The 26,536-nt window shown below is 46.7% G+C and overlaps 1 protein-coding gene across 2 annotated transcripts; it reads left to right on the forward strand.

Moving 5' to 3' along the window:
• The first annotated feature begins 1,603 nt into the window (after positions 1 to 1,603).
• Positions 1,604 to 25,715, forward strand: SRI (sorcin). 2 transcript variants are annotated; one of them, XM_081882740.1, is made up of 8 exons: positions 1,604 to 1,750; positions 9,564 to 9,647; positions 16,265 to 16,334; positions 17,170 to 17,213; positions 18,798 to 18,945; positions 19,201 to 19,314; positions 22,052 to 22,110; positions 23,633 to 25,715. In XM_081882740.1, exons 1-8 carry the CDS (start codon positions 1,700 to 1,702, stop codon positions 23,657 to 23,659), a joined length of 597 nt encoding a protein of 198 aa, XP_081738866.1. In that variant the 5' UTR covers positions 1,604 to 1,699; the 3' UTR covers positions 23,660 to 25,715. The 2 variants fall into 2 exon arrangements, with proteins under 2 accessions (XP_081738866.1, XP_081738867.1); XM_081882741.1 differs by lacking the exon at positions 9,564 to 9,647 and having other exon boundaries at positions 1,622 to 1,750.
• Positions 25,716 to 26,536: the final 821 nt, after the last annotated feature.

The following is a 26,536-nucleotide window of genomic DNA, read 5'->3' on the forward strand; positions in this document are numbered from 1 at the left end:
TAGCTGTGGGATCCCAGAGCGGGTAATCTTCATAAAAAGGGGAGTTGGAGGGAAGGAAGGGGAATAAAAGATCAGGCTAACTTCAAATTGAAAGCCAGGCGGAATAGCTCTGTCTTACAGGCCCTGCGGAAGGAAGTTAAATCCTGCAGGGCCCTGGTCTCATGGGACAGAGCATTCCACCAGGTCGGAGCCATCACTGAGAAGGCCCTGGCCCTGGTGGAGGATAGTCTGACTTCCTTAGGGCCTGGGACCTCTAAACTAAGGCCCTAAGCCACAAAGGGCTTTAAAGGTCAAGACTAAGCAGCACCTTGAACCTGACCCTATACTCTACCGGGAGCCAGTACAATTGGTAAAACATGAACGTATGCATGAACTGACTAGCGAATGAACTGATCCACTGGGTCTTCTGCATTTTTAAAATACAATATACTATAGAGACCCCTTATGCTGCGTTTAGAACCAGAATTGCATTTGCGTAGAAACTGTTTCTCAGGCAGCTAGTCCTGGCCTTTATAACCCTGGACCTTCTTCCACAAGGCAGAAGCTGAAAGAGATCATTTCCGGGGTGCGTACTATCCTTTGCTATCTCTGCAGCTTTCTCGTGACACCTGGAAGCGTAGATTTGATCCAAGGTGGGAAGAGTGCACCCAATTATTCTCTCCCCAGTCTTGACAACCCTGGACAGCATTGTTTTTCCCGACTGTGCAGCTTCCAAACCACACACAGAGACCTTAAGTTAATACGCTCTCCACAGTACAATGGTAAAATGCCATCAGCAGGTCCTTTGAGAAATTATTTTCCCGGAGGATTCTCAGAAAATATAACCTCTGCTGTGCTCTCTTCACCAGGTCTTTGCTGTTTTCTCCCCAGGTTAGGTCATCTCTCAACTCCATTCCCAGAAATCGAAACACTGAGACCTGTTCCATGCACTTCCCCTCAATAATGAGTGGCTGAATATTCAATTTACATTTCCTAAAGCCCACAATAATCTCTTTTGTTTTATTTATGTTAAGGAGTATGTTGTTTTTCCTGCACCACTCCCCTCTTAGAAACTGCTCAACTTCCTTCCTATAGGCCGCCTCCCCCTCTTCAGCCATGATTAAACCAACCACCGTTGTGTCATCTGCAAACTTAATGATCTTATTACTGGGGTATTTGGGGGCACAGTCAATTATATATATGAAAGCGACCACCTATTGTGTGTTTATTATGTATTTATATTTATGCATGCATTTTGCACGCAACCTTCTCCTCTTCCACCCCCAATAAAACCTTCAATTCCCCCCACAAAGACCCGCAACGCCCTGCGAGCCAAAAGCGCCCTGCGCGCTTTGCAAAACACTTTCGCCTTTGCGCAGGGAAAGTTTCCATTTTCCTTTCCTCCCCGGGAAAGAGGAAGTCCGGCTCGTACCACTTCTGGAGGGGGGGAACCTCCAAAAGTCATTCCCATCATTCCCACCCACCCCCCTTTGCGGAGCCTGGGCGGGGGGCACCCGAGTCCTTTGGAGACCCCTTGGAGACCCCGACCCTTCTAGCGCCTGCAGAGGGGCGCCAAAGAGAGCCCTTTTGTCCACACCCCTCCCCCTCCCCTGGCTCCCCCCCCTCGCCAATGGTTTGATCCGGACCTCCCCGGAGAGTAGGAGGAGGCGCGCAGCCGGCGAGGTCGGGTTGGTTTGCAGCAGCGAGGAGCGCATCGGCCATGGCGTACCCTGGGCATCCCGGCGCCGGAGGTGGCTATTACCAGGGCCAGGTGAGCAAGGATGCAGGAATGAATGGACCAGGGGGCGGATGGGGAGCAAGGGCGGCCCTCGGAGCGCGGTGCACGCGGCCCGCAGGCCTGGGAAGAGCATTGGGGGGCGCCTCCCCTCCCCACATTCTTCCTCTTCACACTTTCGCTTTCCCCCTTTCCCCTCCCCCGCTCTTCTCTCCCCCTCCCCCGCAGGGGTTGGGGAGAGGGGGCTAAATGGGGGGGGGGGAACTGGTCCGTAAATGGGGGTGGGAAGCGAGGATGGGGGCGCCAAGGGGAGGGAAAGGATCGTTGGCTGGTGGGTGGTCGACCTCGCAGGGATCTCCCCCTCCTGGTTAAAATGTTTCAACGTTGCGTAATGTTGTGTTTTAATACATGCCACCATCGCACTGCGTTCCATCCAGGCTCCTTTGCTTGTTTATTTCCTTAAAAAATGGATACACCACTTTATTTTGCGGGTGGTTGTTTTTTTAAAAGTCGTCTTTAAATGCTAAAGCAGGGGTCAGCAAACTTTTTCAGCAGGGGGCCCTCAGACCTTGTGGGGGCCAGACTATATTTTTTGGGGGGGAATGAACGGATTCCTATGCCCCACAAATAACCCAGAGATGCATTTTAAATAAAAGGACACATTCTACTCATGTAAAAACACGCTGATTCCCAGACTGTATGTGGGCTGGATTGAGAAGGCGATTGGGGCCGGATCTGGCTCATGGGCCTTAGTTTGCCTAAAGGTAAAGGGACCCCTGACCATTAGGTCCAGTCTTGACCGACTCTGGGGTTGCAGCGCTCATCTCGCTTTATTGGCCGAGGGAGCCGGCGTACAGCTTCCAGGTCATGTGGCCAGCATGACTAAGCCACTTCTGGCAAACCAGAGCAGCGCACAGAAATGCCGTTTACCTTCCTGCCAGAGTGGTACCTATTTATCTACTTGGACTTTGAATTGCTAGGTTGGCAGGAGCTGGGACCAAACAACGGGAGCTCTCCCCGTCGCGGGGATTTGAACCGCCAACCTTCTGATCAGCAAGTCCTAGGTTCTGTGGTTTAACCCACAGCGCCACCCGCGTCCCCTTAGTTTATTATTATTATTAACCTCTCTTGCAAGCCTGGGCTCATTCTGAGCTTTCACCAGTCTGACCTTCACCCTGGAGCCATTAGTTATTCGTGTATAATCTTTGTGATTTCCCCGTTCTTCCATTTCTTAACTCTCAGCTCACCTGTAACCTCTTTACTCTGCCACACCGGTTTCCTTAGATGCCTCCCACTTTTTGTTCTTCCTGGAATTGTCTGCAATTTGGGCCTTCAAGAAACTCCCATCCATCTTGGATTCCATAATAATAATAATGATATTGATAATTCTTTATTATTTATACCCCGCCATCTGGCTGGGCTTCCCCAGCCACTGTGGGTGGCTTTCAGCAAAATATTAAAATACTGTAATGCAGCAAACATTAAAAGCTTCCCTAAACAGGGCTGCCTTCAGATGTCTTCTAAAAGTATGGTAGTTGTTGTCCTCTTTGACATCTAGTGGGAGGGTGTTCCACAGGGTGGGCGCCACTACCGAGAAGGCCCTCTGCCTGCTTCCCTGTAAGTTTGCAACGTTTGGGGCCTTGTCGTTCAGGGAGTGGGCAGTTGAGTGAAGCCTGTAGGGTGGGGGAGACCCAACGGAGTTGTATAAAGTTAGGCATTTGGGGCCCGTCCTATGAAGCTGAAATGTTGGCAGGAAAACTACTCCATCAATATAAATAGTGACACAGTCGATGGACCCAGCCTTGAATAAAATATGGCGGGGGGAAGCCCCGCCCTGCATAATCGATCATTTGATTTAGTGCATGCCCATCAACTTTTTTGGGGGGGGAGCAACCCCCTTAAATATTTTATTTGGGGGCCAGAGACCCCTGGGCCCCTAGGACCTGGCTCCTACAGACCCAGGGCTCCATCAAAAGTCGCTTCTTTAATTAAATTGTCATCAGGAGAAGTCCTGTGAACTCTCAAGTAAGCCCCGCTGTGTCGCCGTGGTCTACTCATAAGCAAGTCTGTGTAGGATGGCTCTGGGTCTAGCCCAGGGGTCAGCAACCTTTTTCAGTTGTGGGCTGGTCCGCTGTCCCTCAGACCTTGTGGGGGGCCGGACTATATTTTGGAGGAAGACAGTATGAACGAATTCCTATGCCCCACAAATAACCCAGAGATGCATTTTAAATAAAAGGACACATTCTGCTCATGTAAAAACACCAGGCAGGCTCCACAAATAACCCAGAGATGCATTTTAAATAAAAGCACACATTCTACTCATGTGAAAACACCAGGCAGGCTCCACAAATAACCCAGAGATGCATTTGAAATAAAAGCACACATTCTACTCATGTGAAAACACCAGGCAGGCTCCACAAATAACCCAGAGATGCATTTTAAATAAAAGGACACATTCTGCTCATGTAAAAACACCAGGCAAGATCCACAAATAACCCAGAGATGCATTTGAAATAAAAGCACACATTCTACTCATGTAAAAACACACAGATTCCCGGACCATCCGCAGGCCGGATTTAGAAGGCGATTGGGCCGCATCTGGCCCCGGGCCTTAGGTTGCCTACCCATGGTCTAGTTCTACTGTTAGACAAAATGAGGCAGCGCCTAAGGGAGAAGATTTTGAAAGGCAATTAGTGTCAGCTCGTTAATGTATTATTTTTATTGTACATAGTTTTGCTCCCAGGGGGAAATGGTTGCAGGGTGCCCACATAACGGCTCACCCTGAGCGCTTTGGACCTTGACACAGGGCAGGGCGGTTCACACAACCATTGAGGATGAGCTCTTGATGTTGCGGCTGCTGCAAAAGCTCCAAAGGGCAGGGCCTGCCTGCAGCCAGCTGGTTGCGCTGCAATTGTCACAAGGCATCAAGGTTGTTTCCCACCACCTTCCGCGTGCAGCGGAACTCGAACCCGCTTCCTGCTGATCAGGTTGCAAAACAGGCTGGTGGACGAGTGAGAGACAGTGGCTCGCCTGTGACGTTCGCCAGCAAGCTTTTTGTGGCTGCGTGGGGACCTTCATCCACGTCTCCCTGAGCTCAAGTCAAACACTCAAACCACTAGGCCACACTTCCTTTTGGGGGGGAAAGGGAAGATAAATGGCCTCTTCTGCAGCTTGGCTCTAAAAAGCCCCAAGCAAGGAGCGGGAAAAGCTCATCTGAGACTCTGCCGCCGGAATAATTACCGGGCGTAATATGTTTGTTTTCCACGATGCTCTTGAACAGAAATAGATGCTTCCATTTGCCTTTCTGCTCCCTTGGGTGACGCTTGAACTCTGCATTGCAAAACCTCATCTACCTTCTAGAAGAAAACCACCAAGCTTGGTCGGTAGAATCATCAGCCTCTCTAAAAGGCTGGATATTTAAAATGAAGCCTCACAAAAACCTGTAAATATTGTACATTTGTCATCGTTCCCTTCAGGCTTCACGTTCAGGTATTCATATCTATTTTAATCCAGATTATATATGTTTTGTTTTTTAAAAAAGACAGCTTTAAACATTCGATAAGATGTACAGATCAACAACAAGAAGAAAACACTGTAACTGCGGTTGAGTAGAATACTTTCCAGCACCTTCGATATTAAAAAATAAATGTGGAGTGATAATGGCCCTTGGTTGTTACATTAGAGTGAAATTAGATCAGGAGCCATTAGCAAGAAAAATAACTTGATGAGAGAGAGAGAGGACTTTGAAATAGATTTGGGCTGGGTGAAAGATCCTCTCTCATGGCCAAAATGACAAATCCAGTTTTTTTTTAAAAAAGTACCGTACTTTTCTGTGTGTAAGACTCAGTTTTTTTAATGATAAAATAATGTAAAACAATTGGGGTCGTCTTATACAGGGGCAATCTCCTCCCCGTTTTCTCAATTTTTAGCCCCCCAAAATAGTCTTATACACAGGGGCATGTTATACCCGGAAAAATACGGTATATTAAAACTAATCGACAACCCTGTGTCAAACACATTGAACTAAAGCTTGCCTTTCTATGTACAGTGGATGCTCGGCTTGCGAATGTGATCTGTGTGGGATGCATGTTCACAACCTGCAGCGTTCACAACCCGTGTCTGTGCATGTCTGCGGGTTGCGATTTGGTTCTTCTGCGCATGCGCAAAGCACGATTTAGTGCTTCTGCGCATGCGCGACTGCCGAAACCTGGAAGTAACCCGTTCCGGTACTTCCGGGTTTTGGGAGTCCGCAACCTGAAAAAAACGCAACCTGAAGCGGACGTAACCTGAGGTATGACTGTACAGTCATACCTTGGTTCTTGAACACCTTGGTGGGTGTACGTTTTGGCTCCCGAACGCCGCAAACCCGGAATTAAGTGTTCTGGAAGCCGAACGTCCGATGAGGCAGGAAGCTCCTGCAGCCAATCGGAACCTGCGCTTTGGTTTCTGAACGTTTTCGGGAGTCGAACGGACTTCAGGCACGGATTATGTTCGAGAACCAAGGTACGGCTCTAATCCTCTGTCAAAGGTCAAGCGTTTTCAGATATCCTGGAGATGTTGAGTCAGAATACGCACCAAGCCACAGGACTCTGCGCCTGATCCCCAGGTCATAGGATCCAGTCACCAACCCCAACCTGTATAGGAGGAGAATCTTCCGCTGCGCCCATTTCAGAGATTTTTCCACACCCTTTGTAAACTAATGGAGGTGTGTGTGCTTATACCACGTGCTCAATGAATATTTGCTCTCTGCAAACAAGGGCATTTCCACGTCAAACGGCCCTGCCCAGCGACTCCAGTGTTTCTCACTTCTAGAAATTTGTGGGCCTGTGACTGGCCATGTGCAAACATTTTGCATTGTGCGCCTCTCTTTGTTTCCCGGGTGGGCATGGGGCGAGGCGGGAGAGACTGACGGGAAAGTGCGGCAGAAGCTCAGTGACATTTCAAAAGGGAGAGTCTGACATTGTTCAGAGAAAGAGATCAGCTTCTGCAGTGTTAGAAATTCAGAAATATAAGCTCATTGTCAAATGGCACTTTAAAACTAGGTTACGGTCGCCACAACAGAACGTCAAAGCACCTTTTATTTTTCTTGCAATGTGCTTTACAGTGGTACCTCTGGTTACGAACTTAATTCGTTCCGGAGGTCCGTTCTTAAGCTGAAACCGTTCTTATCCTGAGGCACGCTTTCGCTAATGGGATCTCGCACACGCCTCTGGTGCGCGATTTCTGTTCGCATCCTGGGGCAAAGTCCGCAGGCAGGAGCGGCTGCTTCTGGGTAATAATAATAATAATAATAATAATAATAATAATAATAATTTATTTATACCCCACCCATCTTGCTAGGTTTCCCCAGCCACTCTGGGTGGCTTCCAACAGAATATTAAAATACAATAACCTGTTAAACATTAAAAGCTTCCCTAAACAGGGCTGCCTTCAGATGTCTTCTAAAAGTCTGGTATAGTGGTACCTCGGGTTACATATGCTTCAGGTTACAGACTCCGCTAACCCAGAAATAATGCCTCGGGTTAAGAATTTTGCTTCAGGATGAGAACAGAAATTGCGCGGCGGCAGCAGGAGGCCCCATTAGCTAAAGTGGTGTTTCAGGTTAAGAACAGTTTCAGATTAAGAACAGACCACTGTAGTTGTTTATTTCCTTGACATCTGACGGGAGGGCGTTCCACAGGGCGGGCGCCACCACCGAGAAGGCCCTCTGCCTGGTTCCCTATAACCTCACTTCTCGCAGGGAGGGAACCGCCAGAAGGCCCTTGGAGCTGGACTTCAGTGTCTGGGCAGAATGATGGGGGTGGAGATGCTCCTTCAGGTATACTGGACCAAGGCCGTTTAGGGCTTTAAAGGTCAGCACCAACACTTTGAAGTGTGCTCGGAAATATACTGGGTTAGCGGAGTTCGTAATCAGCAGTGTTCATAAACGGAGGTACCACTGTATTGTTGTTGTTGTTGTTGTTATTATTATTATTATTAATTTCATTTCTATGCCAATGTATTTTATTGGATAGGAAAAAATCTCACAGCACTTTAAAAGCGCAATAAAGCATCAAATAAAATGATTCAAAATGAAAGTTTGAGCTTTGAGAAAAATATGTCACATCCTGCTGTAAGTGACATTTTGCTTTCCCCATATTGATTTACCTACTTAATTGGTAGAGCTGCCCCATAGCAGAAGGACTCCAGGAGGGAAGTGTGGTGTAGTGGTTAGAGTGACGGATTAGGACCTGGGAGATCAGGGTTCAAATCCCCACTCGGTCCTGAAGCTCACTGGGTGACCTTGGAGTCCGTCACAGCCTCTTCACCTACCTCACAGGGCCGTTGTACAGATTAGATGAGGTGAGGGGTGAACCATGGATTCATTGGATATAAAGGTGGGAGATAAATGCAATAAATTAGCTCTTCTGCTGACCTGATTAAGAAAGCTGGTGGGACCAGCCAGGTGGAGATGTCCGTCATCAACTTGTCACCCAGATTTCTCCACGTGGTTGCAATTGGACCCGCACCAGTTGCAAAACGCACCTGGCGCCTGGCTAATTTCTAACTGTGCTCCTGATATTTTTTATGGGCACTTGACCATGGAAGAAAATTAATGTTGGAAAGCAGGTGGTGTGAAGGGCTTTGGGCTGTTGGACTCAGACTGGTTTCAGCTTGCGTTCCATTGAAAACACATTGAACTAAAGCTCGCCTTTCTATGTATGGTCGTACCTTGGTTCACAAACGCCTTAGTACGTGTACGTTTTGGCTCCCGAACGCCACCAACCCGGTAGTAAGTGTTCCTGTTTGCCAACGTTCTTTGGAAGCTGAAATTCAACAAGGCTTCCAATTGGCTGCATGAAGCTCCTGCAGCCAATCAGAAGCCGCGCTTTGGTTTCCAAATGTTTTTGGGAGTTGAGTGGACTTCTGGAACGGATGACGTTCAAGAACCAAGGTACGGCTGTAATCCTCATGGGGAGATCTGTCGAAGGGGATGAGTTAGTTGCAGCCTCTGAGCCCCATCAGTTTCAGTAGGAATTAAGAGCAACTAACTGTCCAATCCTAGACCTTTTTACCTGGGGGTAAGTAAGCTTACAGGGACGCGGGTGGCGCTGTGGGTTAAACTACTGAGCCTAGGACTTGCCGATCAGAAGGTTGGCGGTTCGAATCCCCACGATGGGGTGAGCTCCTGCTGCTCGGTCCCTGCTCCTGCCAACCTAGCAGTTCGAAAGCACACCAGTGCAACTAGATAAATAGGTACCGCTCCAGTGGGAAGGTAAACGGCGTTTCCGTGCGCTGCTCTGGTTCGCCAGAAGCGGCTTAGTCATGCTGGCCACATGACCCGGAAGCTGTACGCCGGCTCCTTCGGCCAATAAAGCGAGATGAGCGCCGCAACCCCAGAATCGGCCATGACTGGACCTAATGGTCAGGGGTCCCTTTACCTTTACCTAAGTAAGCTTACCTCCAGGTAAGTGGGTATAGGATTGCAGGTGCAGCCTGAAGAATGGTTCAAAAGTGTGCCCTCCTTGGTCGTGAAAAAGTGCAATATGTTTTCCTGGTTCACAAGCATCCCCGCCGCCGAATTATCCAAAGTGCCTTGGGAAATGCGACTTGAATTTGCAATTTACAACAGCCCTTTGGCCGGACGACTTAAAACTGCAATTTGGTGTTTGTCAGACCCGAACTTGCAACAGGTTTTGCTGTTGTCCTGTCTGAACTGCTTTTACGAACGCGGAGATTAAGAATAGGTTTGGCGTGTATTGAGACTGCCGTTCCCAAGGAATGCTGCGGGGCCGGCTTTCCAGTAAACGTGCCTGCCAGGTGGTGAAAATTCCTTGATTTAATTTCTTCCCATTTTTTTTATTTGTAGTATGGGAGTGCCCCCGGCGGACCTTCCTTTCCTGGCCAAGCGCAAGACCCTTTATACGGCTATTTTGCTGCGGTTGCTGGGCAGGTACGGCTCCCTCCTCCCCACCCCCAAATTTACACAGCAAATATTAGACGCTTTCCCCCCTCGCTGTCCCTTAATTCATCTGCAGCGGGGGCAAACACCTAGTGTGCGCTTTTGACAGTGACATATAATCCCAGGGGTGTGGAACCCTGAAAGCAGTCGTGACGTTTTGTTTTGCTTTTATAATTTTTTATTGGTTTTACATGAATTTATACATAATAACTAAGGGACGCAGGTGGCGCTGTGGGTTAAAGCCTCAGCGCCTAGGACTTGCTGATCGAAAGGTCGGCGGTTCGAATCCCTGCGGCGGGGTGCGCTCCCGCTGCTCGGTCCCAGCGCCTGCCAACCTAGCAGTTCGAAAGCACCTCCGGGTGCAAGTAGATAAATAGGGACCGCTTACCAGCGGGAAGGTAAACGGCGTTTCCGTGTGCGGCTCTGGCTCGCCAGATGCAGCTTTGTCACGCTGGCCACGTGACCCGGAAGTGTCTGCGGACAGCGCTGGACCCTGGCCTCTTGAGTGAGATGGGCGCACAACCCCAGAGTCTGTCAAGACTGGCCCGTACAGGCAGGGGTACCGTTACCTTTTATACATAATAACTATAACCATTCCGAAACATAATCCCCCCCCCCCGAACCTACGGACCTCCTCCCCTCCCTCCATGGGTTCCATTTTGGAAAATGTTATCTTTTTCCCTTTTCCTGCATCTTTTACTGTTACCCATCCGTTATATAATCAGAGTAACCAAAGTTCATTTCACATTACAAGTGTCATTTTATCCCTGCCAATGATCTTAATGTTCTACAGTGGTCTTTTAAGTATATTAAAAAGTTATTCTAATTATTATTATTATTATTATTATTATTATTATTATTATTATTTATTTATACCCCGCCCATCTGGCTGAGTTTCCCCAGCCACTCTGGGCAGCTGCCAATCGAGTGTTAAAAACAATACAAAACAGGGCTGCCTTCAGATGTCTTTTAAAAATAGTTCTAGTTACAGGTAGGTAGCCAAAATAAAAAATAATTCCTTCCAGTAGCACCTTAGAGACCAACTAAGTTTGTTACTGGTATGAGCTTTCGTGTGCATGCAGACTTCTTCAGAGATCTTCTTCAACTATCTGAAGAAGTCTGCATGCACACGAAAGCTCAAACCAATTACAAACTTAGTTGGGCTCTAAGGTGCTACTGGAAGGAATTTTTTATTTCTTTTAAAAATAGGATAGCTGCTTATTTCCTTGACAGCTGATGGGAGGGCATTCCACAGGGCAGGCGCCACCACCGAGAAGGCCCTCTGCCTGGTTCCCTGTAACCTCACTTCTCGCAGCAAGGGAACCACCAGAAGGCCCTTGAAGCTGGACCTCAGTGTCCGGGCAGAACGATAGGGGTGGAGATCATTTAGGGGAACTTGGTCTTCCTGGTTTCTGATCTTTCCTATCAGTCTGACCATTTCTGCATATTCCATTAGCTTGGTGACTTTTGAAGTAATGCAGCTTAGTGTGACCATTGCTGCACCCAGTGCCCCCATAGTAAAGGTAAAGGGACCCCTGACCATTAGGTCCAGTCATGGCCGACTCTGGAGTTGTGGCACTCATCTCGCTTTATTGGCCGAGGGAGCCGGCGTACAGCTTCCGGGTCATGTGGCCAACATGACTAAGCTGCTTCTGGCGAACCAGAGCAGCGCACGGAATCACCGTTTACCTTCCCGCTGAAGTGGTACCTATTTATCTACTTGCACCTTGACGTGCTTTCGAACTGCTAGGTTGGCATGAGCAAGGACTGAGCAACAGGAGGTCACTCTGTTGCGGGGATTCGAACCGCCGACCTTCGGATCGACAAGTCCTAGGCTCTGTGGTTTAACCCACAGCGCCACCCGCGTCCCTTAATGCCCCCATAGAGATCCCCCAAATGTAGGCAGATGCTGTATTGCAGTCCCTACTATAACTCTTTATTTTATAAGGCTCAGCAAACGGTCGTTGAATAGTGAGCCTACAAAAGGTGTCAGTAGTGATTGGCATATTGGGCTTTTGCTAGGCAGATCTGTGGCTGATTCAGCCATGAAATGTTCTGGCTGCATGGGAGCAGCTTGGATTTGTGGACTTGGAAAGGATCTCCAAGGGTTTTAGTAGCCCAGCCCCCCTACAATGCAGGAACTTGCAAAAGCACTTCTGAGTTTTAAGGAAAAGCTCTTCTTCCTGCTGAAATGCAACCTTCAGGTTTTAATTCAGAACGCCAGTCGTCCTGGAATGTGCAGAAATGGCGAAACTTACCAGAGGAATAAGAAACCAAGCTAACAAACTCTTTTATAAACCAAGCTAAAACAATGGAAATGGTTTATTTGAATATTTACAGATGAATTGCAAACAGACAAAATCATTGGCAGGATTATTGTAATACCCTGCAGTTTCGTAAGAGTTTATATTTAAAGCAGGTAGTTAAACGAGGAAATTAAATGAATTGGGATATGCAGAAGATATTCAAAAATACGGAATCGCAGAAAGAGGGGGAAGGAGGGAAGCCAGACTTTGAAATGTTAAAATGATAGTAAAATTAATGAAATGTATAAATTTGAAAAGTATAAATAAAAAAATTTTTAAAAGAAAAGAATGGCAACCATCTTGCAGAGAAGACTCATTGTTTAAATGGCTAGTCTGGAGTAGGGACCACATTCAAGAAAAGAAGTACCCAGCCTCTGCCTGGTTTTTTCCCTTACACTGTGACTTCTTCTGTACTAGGCTGTCAGGTTAAACCTGTCAGTCAAAACCAAAAACCTCCATAACTTACTTAGAGCAAAGAAGATCTGTCGATTACCCTGGTGGTCCAGTAGATCACCCCCATGCTCCTATTTCACTGTTATTCCCCCTCCACTACACCTACAAGCTCATGCCAATTCCGGTAAGGCTGCTTGCATGCTATCTGACTCACCAGTATATTTTTTAATTGTCCACAAATGTCCTTTGGGGGCGTATCAAGGAAAATATGGTTTCCTTCTACACAAACAAGCCTTAAGGCTCTAATTCGTCCCTCTCTTCCTCTTTCGTGGTTCCAAGGAGGAGACTAGAATATTTCAGATCTACTTTTAAGCAAACCTCACTCCCATGGGATGTCTGAATTTGGAGAACAGTCTCTTTAAACCAGGCTTCCCCCAACACGGGGTCTTTTGGATGTTGTTGGTCTCCAGCACTCTGCCCATTGGACATGCTGGCCGCTGGGAGTTGGGGTCTAACAGCACCTGGAAGTTGGTGAAGTCTGTGGCATCGCAACAAACCAGAATAAGGAACCATGGTTTTACCCTGGCTTGTTCTTGCCAACCGTAGTTTAAGCAAACCACAGTTTCCCAAGTTCTGGCATAATGGGAAACTCTGGTTTGCTTCAACGTGAACTTTTCCGATCCTCTCTTTGCAGCCTCGAATGGGGACTCTTTGAGTTTTCATTGCATCCAAACTCCTCCCAAGGCTAGGGAACGTGAGTTTCAGAATGTAGACAGGGCGTGTGAGAGTTCTGATCACCTCTCTTAAATTATTTTATTTTTAGTTGCTTGAACAAGTTTCTGTCCTAACGCGTTTAGCATGTTCTGCCCTGGGAAACGAAGCTATAAAAATGACTCATTTTCCCGCATCTATAGTTTGCATGTTTGAGGGTGACGCTAAAATTCTGGCCTCATTTGAGGTCCTTTAAAATTTGGCACAACTGACGCTTGAATCGTATAGAGCAGTCCGTTTCAGGGGCCTAATCTGGGCCCCGGTCGATTTAATCTGGGCCCCGCGGCAGTATATGTCCTGGGGATAAAATCCTTTTAAAAAGCTCAAAACTTTGGGGTACACTTCAATCAACAACTTCGTTCGGCCCTCACACATGTTCACTTCATCATAATATCTGGCCCTCTTTGAAAAAAGTTTGGGCACCCCTGAGTCTCATAATCGTAGAGTTGGAAGGGAACCCGAGGGTCATTTAGTCCAACCCCCTGCTGCAATGCAGGAATCTCAACTAAAGCATCAATGACAGGTGGCCATCCAACCTCTGCTTAAAAACCTCCAAGGAAGTCCACAATGAAGAGATTGTGTTTATAAAAATTACCGTATTTTTCGCTCCATAAGACACACTTTTTTCCTCTTAAAAACTAAGGGGAAATGTCTGTGCTTCTTATGGAGCGAATGTGTGGTACCTGGGGGGGGGGGCGACTCAGGCTTCCCCCACCAGCCCCACAAGCTCTGGGAGCAGCGGGAAGCCTGAGCACAGCCTGTCCGCTGCTCCCTGAGCTGTTCTTTGGGGCTGGGGGTGGGAACCCGGGGTTCCTCCGCCAGCCCTGACAAGCTCCTTAGCAGCTCTGGGCAGCCCGCGAAGCCTCCGCAGGGCAGCGGGGAGCCTTCATCCCGCTGCCCTGAAGAGGCTTCGCGCGGCTATCCCTGGCTTTTGCGGGAAGAGACAGAGTGAGGCTCTCTCACTTTCCCCACCTCCCGCAAAAGCCCCCCAAGAGCCGCGCTCCCTTTAAAGAGCCGCGCGGAGTGTGTGTGTGGCTCTTGGGGGTGGAGGAGGCTCTCGAGGAGGGAGAAGGGCAGCCCGTCACTTCTCCCTCCATGGAGAAAAGCCCGCAAGCCCCACACGCGTGTTCCACGTGGCTCATGAAAAGGAGCGCTGAGCAGAGCCTGGGATGCATTCAGGCCCTGCTCAGCGCTCCCTTCAAATAATATTTTTTTTCTTGAAGTCCCCCTCTAAAAACTAGGTGTGCCTTATGGTCAGGTGTGCCTTATGGAGAGAAAAATACGGTATTATTCTCACAAATGGCACCCGTTTATTTGGAATGGCACCGACGGCATTTGAAGTGAAAACGTTGCCCATTATAGACACATTGGAGAGCTATACTGGGCCTCTAGTGTTAAGACCAGATGTGCATGTGAGTGAGACAGCAACAGCTTTTGGAACAATCTCCCCCTTTCGGCTAGCGATTAGGAACTTGATCCTTCTTCGTCCCAAACTAGACACGGCTGTTTTTGTCCAAACAGGAAGGCAAATGTGTGCTTTCCTGCTTTGCATCAATAAGGATATCCTTGCAAAACACAAAAGCTCGCCGGAGGCAAGGATCAGAAGCTCACAGAATCGTAGGCGCATTGTAGAGTCAGAAGGGACCCAAAGGTTTCTCTAGTCCAGTGTTTGCCAAACTAGGGTTTCCAGCTGCTTGTTGGACTACAACTCCCATCATCCCTAGCTAGCAGTTATCAAGGATGATGGGAGTTGTAGTCCAACAAGCAGCTGGAAGCCCAAGTTTGGAAAACGCTGATCTAGTACAACCACCTTCGAAACAGGTCTAAAGACACCCAGGCAGATGGGAGAGTCCTTCACCTTTTGAGGCTGTCAGAAAGTTCTTCCTAATATTTAGGAAGAATCTCCTTTTTTGGTAACTCAGATCCATTGGTCCAGCTTCTCTGTGATGACAGCCCTTCAGATATTTGAAGAAGTCCCATATGCTCAGAGACTTTGCGCCTGTTCATTGGGGGAGATAGGAAGCCCAGAGCAGTTGTTCTTTAGATGTCCCTTTATGAAGATGCGCGTAGTGAGACCATTGATCCCCTGCTGGTGAGGCTTGCTGACCTCCCGGAAAAGCAAAAATTTGACCTTTTCCTGTTAGGCAAAGATCGTAAGACGACCCGGATGGTCGCCAGATTCTGTGTACAGATTGGTAGGCACAGACCATCTCCCGACCCAAACTAGTTCGTTAAGAAAATCCCCAAACTTGGTTCCACGGGTGACTCTGGGTCATCTCTCTATGGCAGCTTATCTTAAAGTTTTAAGTGTCTATACGCTTATTGTTGCGGATTGTTTTAAATGTTTGCTTTCCTTCTGGGATTGGACCCCCGAGTGTGTTTTATAAGCTGGTCTCTGACTGTAATAAATTATCTGCCACGTCTTCCAGGCAACAGGGGAAAAGGATGTGTGCAAGTTTGTTCTTGTCCTAGCCTGGTCATCTCTCTCCAGGACTGCCTGTTATCCCAGAGGTCTCTGTCGTTTTGAGAAATTGCATGTTCACAGTTAATTTAAAATGAAAAAACAAAACAAAACTGCATGCATATATAAAGGGGTACCCAGTCAACCAAGCGTTGTGAGCCCTGCCAGTTTAATTAACTGGTGGTGTTTGAAGAAGCCAGGAGGCTCATAAAACCACTTTATGCGGGACCTTCCTACTAACTTCGCTTAATGAAACCAATATTGAAGTGAGCCAACTCCTTACAGTAACCAACTAAAGGATGGAAATATGTATGTTTACATGTTGTCTGTTAAGTGTATGTGAGTCTGTTCCTCCTGTCTCTCATTTTAGAAATGTTTAAGGGGATTTGTGTTTAAAATTGGCCACAACATCCACAGTCTGCCTTTCTTAAGTGTGCATAGTTTCAAACTGCAAGCTTTGCTTCAGATTTTAGCTGAAAGAAACCACGTTGGACCTGGTCAACTTAAACATGGCATGTTTTAACACTGGGAGCCGCCCAGAGTGGCTGGGGAAACTCAGCCAGATGGCGGGATATAAATAATAAATTATTATTATAAATTATTATGATTGCAGAGATGGTCAGGTCTCGGGCACAAAGGCAGTAACCCTGGCGCAATGCTCTTTCTGTTTTCCACAGGACGGTCAAATAGATGCTGACGAGCTGCAGAGATGTCTCACCCAGTCAGGAATTGCAGGAGCCTATAAACGTAAGTTTGACCCAAACGGATCAGCTGGGCTGAGTCTTGTCGCAGCAAAAGCAACAAGACCCAAAACTCGTTGCAAAAGTTGCTACTTGCCCTCTTGCATTTTTTACGTGGGCTACCTTTGAAGGTGACCCGGAATCTGCAATTAATCCAGAATGCGGCAGCTAGACTGATGACTGGGAGTGGCTGACGGGACCACATAACACTGGTTCTGAGAGATCTGCATTGGCTCCCAGTACATTTCCAAGCACAATTCAAAGTGTTAGTGCTGACCTTGAAAGCCCTAAACGGCCTCGGTCCAGTATATCTGAAGGAGCGCTTCCACCCCCATCGTTCTGCCCAGACACTGAGATCCAGCTCTGAGGGCCTTCTGGCAGTTCCCTCCCTGCGAGAAGTGAGGTTACAGAGAACCAGGCAGAGGGCCTTCTCGGTGGTGGCACCCGCCCTGTGGAACACCCTCCCTTCAGATGTGAAGGAAATAAGCAGCTATCTTCTCTTTAAAAGACATCTGAAAGCAGCCCTGTTCAGGGAAGTTTTTAATATTTAACGCTGTATTGTTTTTAACACTTGATTGGGAGCTGCCCAGAGTGGCTGGGAAACTCAGCCAGATGGGCGGGGTTTAAATAATAAATTATTATTATAAATTATTATAAAGCATCTCTTCCTATCCCTCTTTTAACATATCGAAATGTTTGAAGGAAAACTAATCTTGAGGAATTAATATGCTGTTCATACTTTTTCTCCTTGGAAACCAATCTTGGCTTGGGCGGAGGGCAAGAGAGAGAGAGGAAAAAAACCTTATTTTTGTTGTTGACTGCTTCTGTTTTTCTTTAAACAGCTTTCAACCTAGAGACCTGCAGGCTCATGATCTCCATGCTCGACGTATCCTTCACACATTTGGCTTTGACTTATAATATTTGTATTATTATAATTAACAATTCTCATTACAATTATTACGTGTGCTTCTAGGTGGCTGAAATTATTATTATTATTATTTTACCCAAGGGGTGAGGGAGGTAAAAAATATGCTATTTAAGCTGTTGCTTTGAGGCCTTTCACACTTCCTGGATCTGTGATCTGCAGACGCACAGACAGTTCCCCTTACTTTTTAGGAGGGAAAAAGTGCGTCTTATGGAGCAAAAAATGCGGTGATTAAACTAAATAGCTTTCACTTGCTTTGGAGTAAATGTGCAATTAATTGTTACCGCTTTGAATTTTCTTGTGCTTTTACCTTCCTAAGTGGGCCTCGCAAACTGCTATTCTGAATATTGGTTTGGGGAGGAGAAGAGAGAAGGGGTCGCTGGGGATGAGTTTATGAAACAAGGGGACAGGGACCCCTCCAAAGTGTAGGGAAACCCAATGAAAGGAGAGTGGCAGATGAAGATGATGGACTTTGCAGAACTGGCGAAGCTGACAGGAAAAATCCGAAAGCAGCATGATCAGGTATTCCAAAAGGACTGGAGTAAATTTATACGATATCTGAAAGATTATTGTCAGCAATTAACATCACTAGCAGGGTTAGCTGAAGACTTGTACAGTGGACGCTCTGGTTGCGAACGTGATCCATGCGGGAGGCATGTTTGCAAGCCGCAGCGGCGCATCTGCGCACGCATGGGTTGCAATTCGAGGCTTCTGTGCATGGGCAAAGCGCGGTTTAGCACTTCTCCGCATGCACAACCGCCGGAAGTAACACGTTCCGGTACTTCCGGGTTTTGGTGGTCCGAAAAAGGGACGCGGGTGGTGCTGTGAGTTAAACCACAGAGCCTAGGACTTGCTGATCAGAAGGTCGGCGGTTTGAATCCCCGCGACGGGGTGAGCTCCCGTTACTCAGTCCCTGCTCCTGCCAACCTAGCAGTTCGAAAGCACACCAGTGCAAGTAGATAAATAGGTACCACTCCAGCAGGAAGGTAAACGGTGTTTCCGTGCGCTGCTCTGGTTCGCCAGAAGCGGCTTAGTCATGCTGGCCACATGACCCGGAAGCTGTATGCCGGCTCCCTCGGCCAATAAAGCGAGATGAGCGCCGCAACCCCAGAGTCGGCCACGACTGGACCTAATGGTCATGGGTCCCTTTACCTTTAACCCGAAAAAACACAACCTGAAGTTTCTGTAACCCGAGGTATGACTGTAATGAGAAGCTCTCTACCTTTCTATATTTATTTAAATTGTGAGTTATTCTTCAATGAATGTAATTGGAATAGGAAAACGTACCAAATGCAATGATATAAAGGTTAATTTTGAAAGGCAGGAGGCAAGGAAATCGATAGGCCAGGGAGGTAAAGTGGATAATAATGATGTGAATGTGTATAATTAAATGGAAAATAAACAAAACATTTACACACACACACACACACACACACAGAGAGAGAGAGAGAGAGAGTGTAGGGAAACCGTAGTTGATGTTTCTCAAGCACATGAAAGGATATTGATCCAGTTATTGACGTGAAGTGATCCTTAGCCGCTGAGCAGAGAGATATGTCTGGCACAATGGGCTTCAATGAGTTCAAAGAGCTCTGGGCCGTGCTGAACGGCTGGCGGCAACACTTCATGAGCGTCGACAGCGATCGCAGCGGCACGGTCGATTCCCAGGAGCTGCAGAAGGCGTTGACGTCTATGGGTGAGTTTGGGAGACTTTGCGCCGGCTGGGAAACGGTTGCATGAGATCAGGCATCCCCCAAACCTCCGGCCCTCCAGATGTTTTGGACTACAATTCCCATCATCCCTGACCACTGGTCCTGCTAGCTAGGGATCATGGGAGTTGTAGGCCAAAACATCTGGAGGGCTGCAGGTTGGGGGTGCCTGCGTTAGATGATCCTCTGTGTCCCGTCTAATTGTTCAGTTTTACAGTTCCCGCTCTCTCCTTTCCATCCAGGATTTCGGCTGAGTCCCCAAGCCATCAACGGCATTTCTAAGCGATACAGCACTCGTGGCAAGATCACGTTTGACGACTACATCGCCTGCTGCGTTAAGCTCAGAGCTCTCACTGGTATGAGGTTTCCTCAATTCATGACAACGGACTGATTTTGTTTCTTCAAATTTCTATTAATCAGACCAGGCTCCTTTCTTGAGGTTAATCGCAGAAACATTGAATTGCAGGTCTCTGTAACGCCATGGTTCTCCAAAGATGTAGCAGGGAGAGGATGGCAAATGTGGCAGGAAGATTCAAGGACAATCAACGAAACATTTCAGTGTAGTGTAGTATAGTATCAAATTATTATTATTTTTATTTGCTGAGTATGGGTAGATATATTTTCAAAATGAGAGCAAGCACATCAAAGGATTCTGAGGACAAGGCCACCTGTGATCCAGAGTCGCTGGAGAATACTTCTGATTATTCTTCTACAGTTGTCCACGATGTACCGTTGTGAAGGGGGATTTTAAACTCTGACAAATGTAGAAGATCAGAAAAGGGAAAGGCTTGTTTGCGCTGACGAGGAGAAGGGAGGTTGCTTGTCTCAAATTAGACCTAGCAGAAAAAGCAAGCTCACACCGCCCATTGACTTTGTATATCTACTTAAAATACATACGTAAGAGGCGCGTTTATAATTCCTGTTCTTGTTTTATACTTTCTGGGTGCCTCATGATCATATTATAAAGTACTTGCGTTCTGTGTTATAAATCGAACACTGCTAGGTGTTGTTTCGTTTTGCTTTTCTTGCCAAAAAACCGGTGTGACGCAGGCAAATTTTTATTCAAAGTGTGGCCCAGAGAAAAAAGTTTGGGAACTTTTGAAGGCCCCCCCCCGTCTATCCAGGGGTCCCACTGCCAAATTCCTCTTTGCTGTTAGGCGTCCTCTTGATTTTTTCTCAGCGCAAATCTCCCCTCCTCTAACTTGTCCAGTCTCACATTGGGTCAGCAGAGATCTGCTCTTGGCTCCGTTCTGCGTCTCAACCCTTCAGGTTATTTAAAGAGTGCAATCAGATCCTTCTTTTCTCTTCATCAAAGGCTAAACATATCCAGTTCTGCCAAGCTTTCTGTGCCGGACTTGGGCTCAGTATCGCTGACTGTCTCCCTTTCTCTTTCCCGAACTCCTTCGCGTCTCAAAGTGCATTCCCCAGAACCGAACGCCACACTCCAGATGAACTCTTGAGTAGAACAGCAAACAATACAAGCAACACAAAGACCAGTTTACTAGATAGCACTGCAATTCTTTCTTTTTCCCCCCAATTTTTTCAATTGATTTTCCACAGAAAGATTTTTTCAAAACAAACATAGAGTTCCACCATAGTTAAATCAAACTTCATAACATTGTTAAGTGACTTCCTCGTAACCCCCTGATTGGATTTCAGTGTGTATCATTTTAACGGTTTTCCAATACCTAAATTCTTAAAAGATTAACTTCATCATTTATCATCTTTCTTTCTAAACAGTTCATCTTTAAACATATTGATTCATCACTTCCTCCAATAGCACTGCAATTCTTATTGCATAATATACATGATTTAGTACAGGGGGGGAAAATTGTAAAACTTTTTTTCGGCGTTCATGGTGCCGAAATAGTAAGTGAAGAACAACGTAGGACAGTGATGCCGGATAATCTGACTGTTTCGCTGGAATCTTCTTCAGCACAACCCATAGATTAGAAAAATGCACAAGGAGCAGTGGTCATGAGGATATCCAGCGAAGCAGTCAGATTATCCAGGATCGCCTAAAAAAAGTTTTGCCGCTTAGCCCACAAGATAGCATCTATTACTTGGTTTCAACCATAGACTTCTTATACTTCTACGGACTTTCAAAGATTGACAGACGTCTGTTCATTCGCTTTCAAATATATTAGAGAATTCACAAGTGTACACATTTTGTTTTTGTTGTACTAAATTCATGTACATTATGCAATAAGAATTGCAGTGCTATCTAGTAAACTGGTTTTCATGTTGCTTGTATTGTTTGTTGTGCTAAGTGTGCGACACAGGGGTTTGTTGTTCTGAACTCTTGAGTAGGGCAGAGTAAGGTGGAAAGCCGTCCTGTGACGCCGTCCTCCCACCCAAAAGGGTTGCTAACAAGAAGTTTTCACCTGAAAATAAATCACAAAAAATGTGTTGTTTAATAGCAGGCTGGCGGGCAGATATAGAGAGGGTGGGTGTGAGTTTCTGTGCCTGTCGTGGAATTCTACTCTATATTGATCCAGAGCAGATTCCAACGTATTGTTAGCAGAGTAAAAACTTAAACATGTTGCAGGATTCCCATAAAATAGACCAGAGGCAATGACTATTTGATCCAGCAGAGCTTTACTGCTACTGAAGGCAAAGGAGCATAATGGGCACAAATCCAATACATTCAGGATTGGCACTGATCCGTAAGAAATCCAGTTGCAGCAGACTTAACTTAAAATTGCAATAACTTAACCTTAACGCTAAGCATGCTATGTACAGAACACCACACCAGAAAGAGAGAGATATAGAAAAGAGTGAAACCCAGGCATCTTCTGGCCTTATTATTATAGTCTGCCTGACCTTGAGAGAAGAGATAACAGAACCAGTTCACGCCAGCTGGACCCGGCTTCTCTGAAGGAATAACCCAAACATCATGAACCTCCTGCTTCTTTCACCCAGAGAAGCTTCCAGAGCCCTCTTGAATTAAGTAGGATAGGAAAGATCTCCACACATCAGATCAATACTTTCTGCACTAAAAAATGCAAACTTCCCACTTGCATTCATCCACCTGGGGCTTTTGTGTATCCTGGCTCCTGTCCTAACATGGTTCTTCCTGTGCTACATTTGCAGATAGTTTTCGGAGACGAGATGCAGCTCAGCAGGGAATGGTGAACTTCCAGTACGATGATGTAAGTGAGCTTCAAGTCCGTTTCCTGCTTAGAAGCATAAGATTGTGTTCCCCCTTGAACATTGTGATGAAGTTGCAGCAATTTATGAGCTGAGAGCTCCAGGCTTTGAACTCCTGGTCCTTCCTCCCAGGAGCTTGGGGACATTCTTTGCAGCTACAGAAATCTAGAAAACTGCCTTGTATGTAGTCAGCACTTCCTACAATGGGGGTGAGGAACCTGCGGCCGTCCAGGTGTTGTTGCACCTTGTCCGCCTCCTTCCAGCATCTCCTGCAGTCCAGTTGGTACCCAACATCTTGCTCTGCTTTCCTTTGGACCCCAACAGTGAGGCTGAGAGGGGGGTCTTTTCATCTGGGCAGCCCAGGACCTCCAGACACACTGGCCAGGCCTGTGCCCTAAGGAGGTCACTTCGGTGCTGCAAACACAGCGTTTTGGCCTCACCCCCGGAGGCAGACTCCGTTGTCTCTCGAGACTGATGCATCTTGGCAAGCATCGTGCCAGAGTTATTTCATGTACCGTATTTTTCGCTCTATAGGACGCACCGGACCATAGGAGGGGGATAACAGGGGAAAAATTTCTCCTCCTCTCTGCACAGCGCCCCTTCAGCAAAGCGGCAGGAGAAATGGAGCTCCTTCCATTTCTCCTCCCGCTTGGCTGAAGGGGCACTGCGCAGAGAGGGAAAACTGCAGCGCCTCTCCAGCGAAGCGAAGCCAGGAGAGCAAGAGGGATTGGTGTGCACCGACCCCTCTCACTCTCCTGGCTTCAGGTGGCTATCCGCAAGCCTTCGGAGCGCAGCGGGAATTCCTGCTGCACTCCAAAACCTTGCGGATAGCTGCCTGAAGCCCCCAGAGTGCAGCGGGAGTTCCCGCTGCACTCCGGGGGCTTCAGTTGGCTTCAGCGAAAGCAACACGAAGCCTCCGGAGCGCGGGGGAAGCTCTCCCTCTGCGCTTCAGAGGCTTCGCGTTGCTATCACTGAAGCCAAGGAGCCTGCATTCGCTCCATAGGGGACACACACACATTTCCCCTTAATTTTTGGAGGGGAAAAAGTGTGTCCTATAGAGCGAAAAATACGGTATTCACTGCATTTTTCTCTCTATAAGACGGAGGATAAAAAATATTTTGAATCTCAGAAGCCAGAACAGCAAGAGGGATCGCTGCGCAGTGAAAGCAGCAATCCCTCTTGCTGTTCTGGCTTCTGGGATAGCTGCGCAGCCTGCATTCGCTCCATAAGACGCACACACATTTCCCCTTACTTTTTAGGAGGGGAAAAGTGAGACTTATAGAGCAAAAAATACGGTATATCCCACTTTTTCCACCAAGGAGCTACATGGTTCTCCCCCTCGTCTTTGAATACCCTCAACAACCCTGTGAGGTGGGTTAGGCTGAGGGCAGTGACAGACTCCTGAGGCCACCCAGCGAGGGATTGAACCCTGATCTCCCAGGCCACAGTCGGCCACCCTAACCACTACACCACAGGGGCTCTCTAGTGATGATAACGCGCGTCTCTCTCTCTCCCTTTCTGCAGTTCATCCAGTGTGTGATGAGCATCTAATTCAAGATGAAGGAAGAAACGGGCGAGCATGAGCCACATTCCAATTTGTTTTTGCTTTGCACCAAAAAAAAAAAAAAAGTTATCATGGCTGTGTAACTAAATAGTGGTATTTGCCTATTTTATAAATATTGATTTATATGCTTTTTATAGTTTTGATAACTAACAAAACACAATAAATCCTGTTTTGGAGTTGATTTGTCTAGCATATTTATAATTTTGCTTGATACGGACTTTTTAAAAAGTTGACTCTTTTTTTTTTTCTTTTTACCATCTCTTCTTGTACTGTTTTTTAAACTATTCATATTGGAACATACTCTTTGTACCTGTGCCATATAGAGACCGGCCAGAGGAGAGGAATTGTGTGAAAGCAAATGCAGAAAGTGTCAGTAGAAGCTGCCTGCAAGTCTTGGAATAAAGTGATCAAGGTCTTGCTTCTGAAAAAAGAATGTTCTGCTTGCCCTTCCGATATTTATCATGCAGGAAATATTCACTGATGATTAGTCCAGCTAATTGTGCCAAGCTGCATATTATGAATTAAAGAGTTTTCTGACGTAAGAGAGTGCTTAGGTCTTTCGGTCCTGCTTCCTGCTACCTTGTAGTAAACATAAAACTTCCTCATTTTCCTGTGCTAAAAAGCCATGCATAAAAAGTTACGATACAAGGCTTTAGTCTCGTTAAGATTTTTTTTGGGGGGGGGGGAACCTTGAATGAATGCCTTATATTCTTCTGTAGGAAGGGATTTTATTTCTCCGCTCCACGGAAACACAACTTCTGTGTTGTGCTCCTTACTTCCCATGCGCTTGCAGCTTCATTAAAATGAAGTTATTTGCCGAACATTGCTTGGCATACCTTATTTGGCTTAAATATTCTGGTTGCTTGTGCATGCAATGTGCTCATCCGCAATTATGCTAGGAAGTGGAGTATGGTAGCACTCTTATTTAACTGCAGGAAGTATTCTTTAATCTTGATGAACGGAGCAAAACATTTCTGCTTTTTAGGTGCCCAGTGAATTTTAGGTGCTGGAGAAGGGTTAAAATGGGCAGCCCCTCCGGCCTTTGACCTCTGCTTTGAGGAAGGAAGGAAGGAAGGAAGGAAGGAAGGAAGGAAGGAAGGAAGGAAGGAAGGAAGGAAGGAAAGGGGCTGGATTAGCTACATTCTTAGAGCTTCAGACTTCTAGGTGTGATCTCTGGATTGGCAGCTGGGAACCCTGCAAAAATGTGAAAGATAATCCATGTTCTCGGTTGTGTGCTTAGTACGTTAGACAACACTAATTTACTCAGTTACCTTTATCACAGCTTGGTGGTATAATCCAACAGTTTACGGTCAGGGAGTTAGTACCGAACAAAACTGGGAGTGCTGAGTAATGCCAGGATTAGTTGCAATCAGGGAATCTGAAGTTCCAGTCTCCCTATCAACAAAGGATAATTCTAACTTGTTGGTATTCTGGCAGCTTCTTTCCCCGAAGCTGGAAAATAAAACGGTGATCATCACCTTCCAGGCAAGTGAATCTGTCTGCCCTAAATGTTTGCATTTAAAAGATTCCGTGTCAAGATTTCAGGAACCACCATGAGCAGGAATAGAGGAACGGAAACTCTCTACTTTGCGTGAAAGGGGTCCCACCTGCCTGAACGTATGAGAACTCAGTTCCTTTATGGTCCTTTAATCGTATTCAAACCTAACCACAAAGCAGTCATAGCTGGACTTTCTATATGTGTAAAATCCTTTGCTTCCTTGCTAGGAAGGAGCACAGGGACTGATGAGCAGGCTGAGAAATGCTAGAATGTTTTATTTTGCTAGAAGGATGCCGTGACTTAACACATGATACGGAAGTTAAGACTGTGCAGCTTTGTTTGGTAGCCTTCCTCTGAATCTAGTTTAGGCTGTTCTGAAACTACGTTGACCATGAATTATCCCAAGTAACGCCGTCTTGCATCAGTCTAGGTAAAATGTTGATCTGCCGCTGTTCAAAGTGTAAGAAGAAAAAAAATATAAAATGTTTGTACTGCATTATCTGTACTACTATCAGTAATTATATTAATAAATTACGGTGAACAAAGTTTTGACAGTAACAAGCTATTCCGTTATCCCAGCCTTTGCAAAAACACGCAGTTCCTTGTCGCGATTTCCCAAAACCTCAAGATTGCACGAACCGAATTTCCGTTGCATTTTTAAAGTGTGGTTTTTGATTTAAGAATGTAAGAACCTGCTGGATGAGGCCAATGGTCCATCAAGTCCTGTTCTCAAAGAGGCGAGCCAGATGTCCTAATGGGAAACCTGCAAAGCAGAACATTGAGCACAAGGGTCTTCGCTTTTCATGTAGTTTCCAGCAACTGTGCTCAGCCTACGAACAGCCCAGCAAAGCTCTTTGATGCCTGGCTTGCAGGTAACTGGGTTTGATTCTTTGGTACTGAAGTGAAGGCACGAGACAGGTGTTGATCATGATGTGAGCTGCGCACAGGTGGTCTGAAGCGAGCGAGCTACCACCATTCCTGTGGAGCCTCTTTTTATTGAGACAAATATGCAAGCTAGGCAAATACATTTTTGGGCTGTGACCTTTACACATCTTCCGTCCCAAAATCGTGGGGTGGTACGAAGCTATTTTGGCGCCTGTTCCACAGCGTTATTTTCCCCTTGCACAATGTATGACGAATGGAGACAAAAGGTCTCAGGGAAAAACTTACAGACAGGACACCGCTGACTCTGAGACCGCAAAAGGTCAGACATAGGGGACAATGTTCTAGACAACCATGACTTGTCTGAGGGGCGGTTTTCCCTGCACCCCAGGGTCACGCGTGCAGGCAGATTGTGGCTGCCTGCTGGTGGGGAAGTGTGTTCCCTCCGGACCCCACTCCCCACTCCGCGATATCCCTACAGGTA

Source organism: Podarcis melisellensis (genome assembly GCF_964234715.1).
Source record: "Podarcis melisellensis genome assembly, chromosome: 12".
Taxonomy (NCBI): domain Eukaryota; kingdom Metazoa; phylum Chordata; class Lepidosauria; order Squamata; family Lacertidae; genus Podarcis; species Podarcis melisellensis.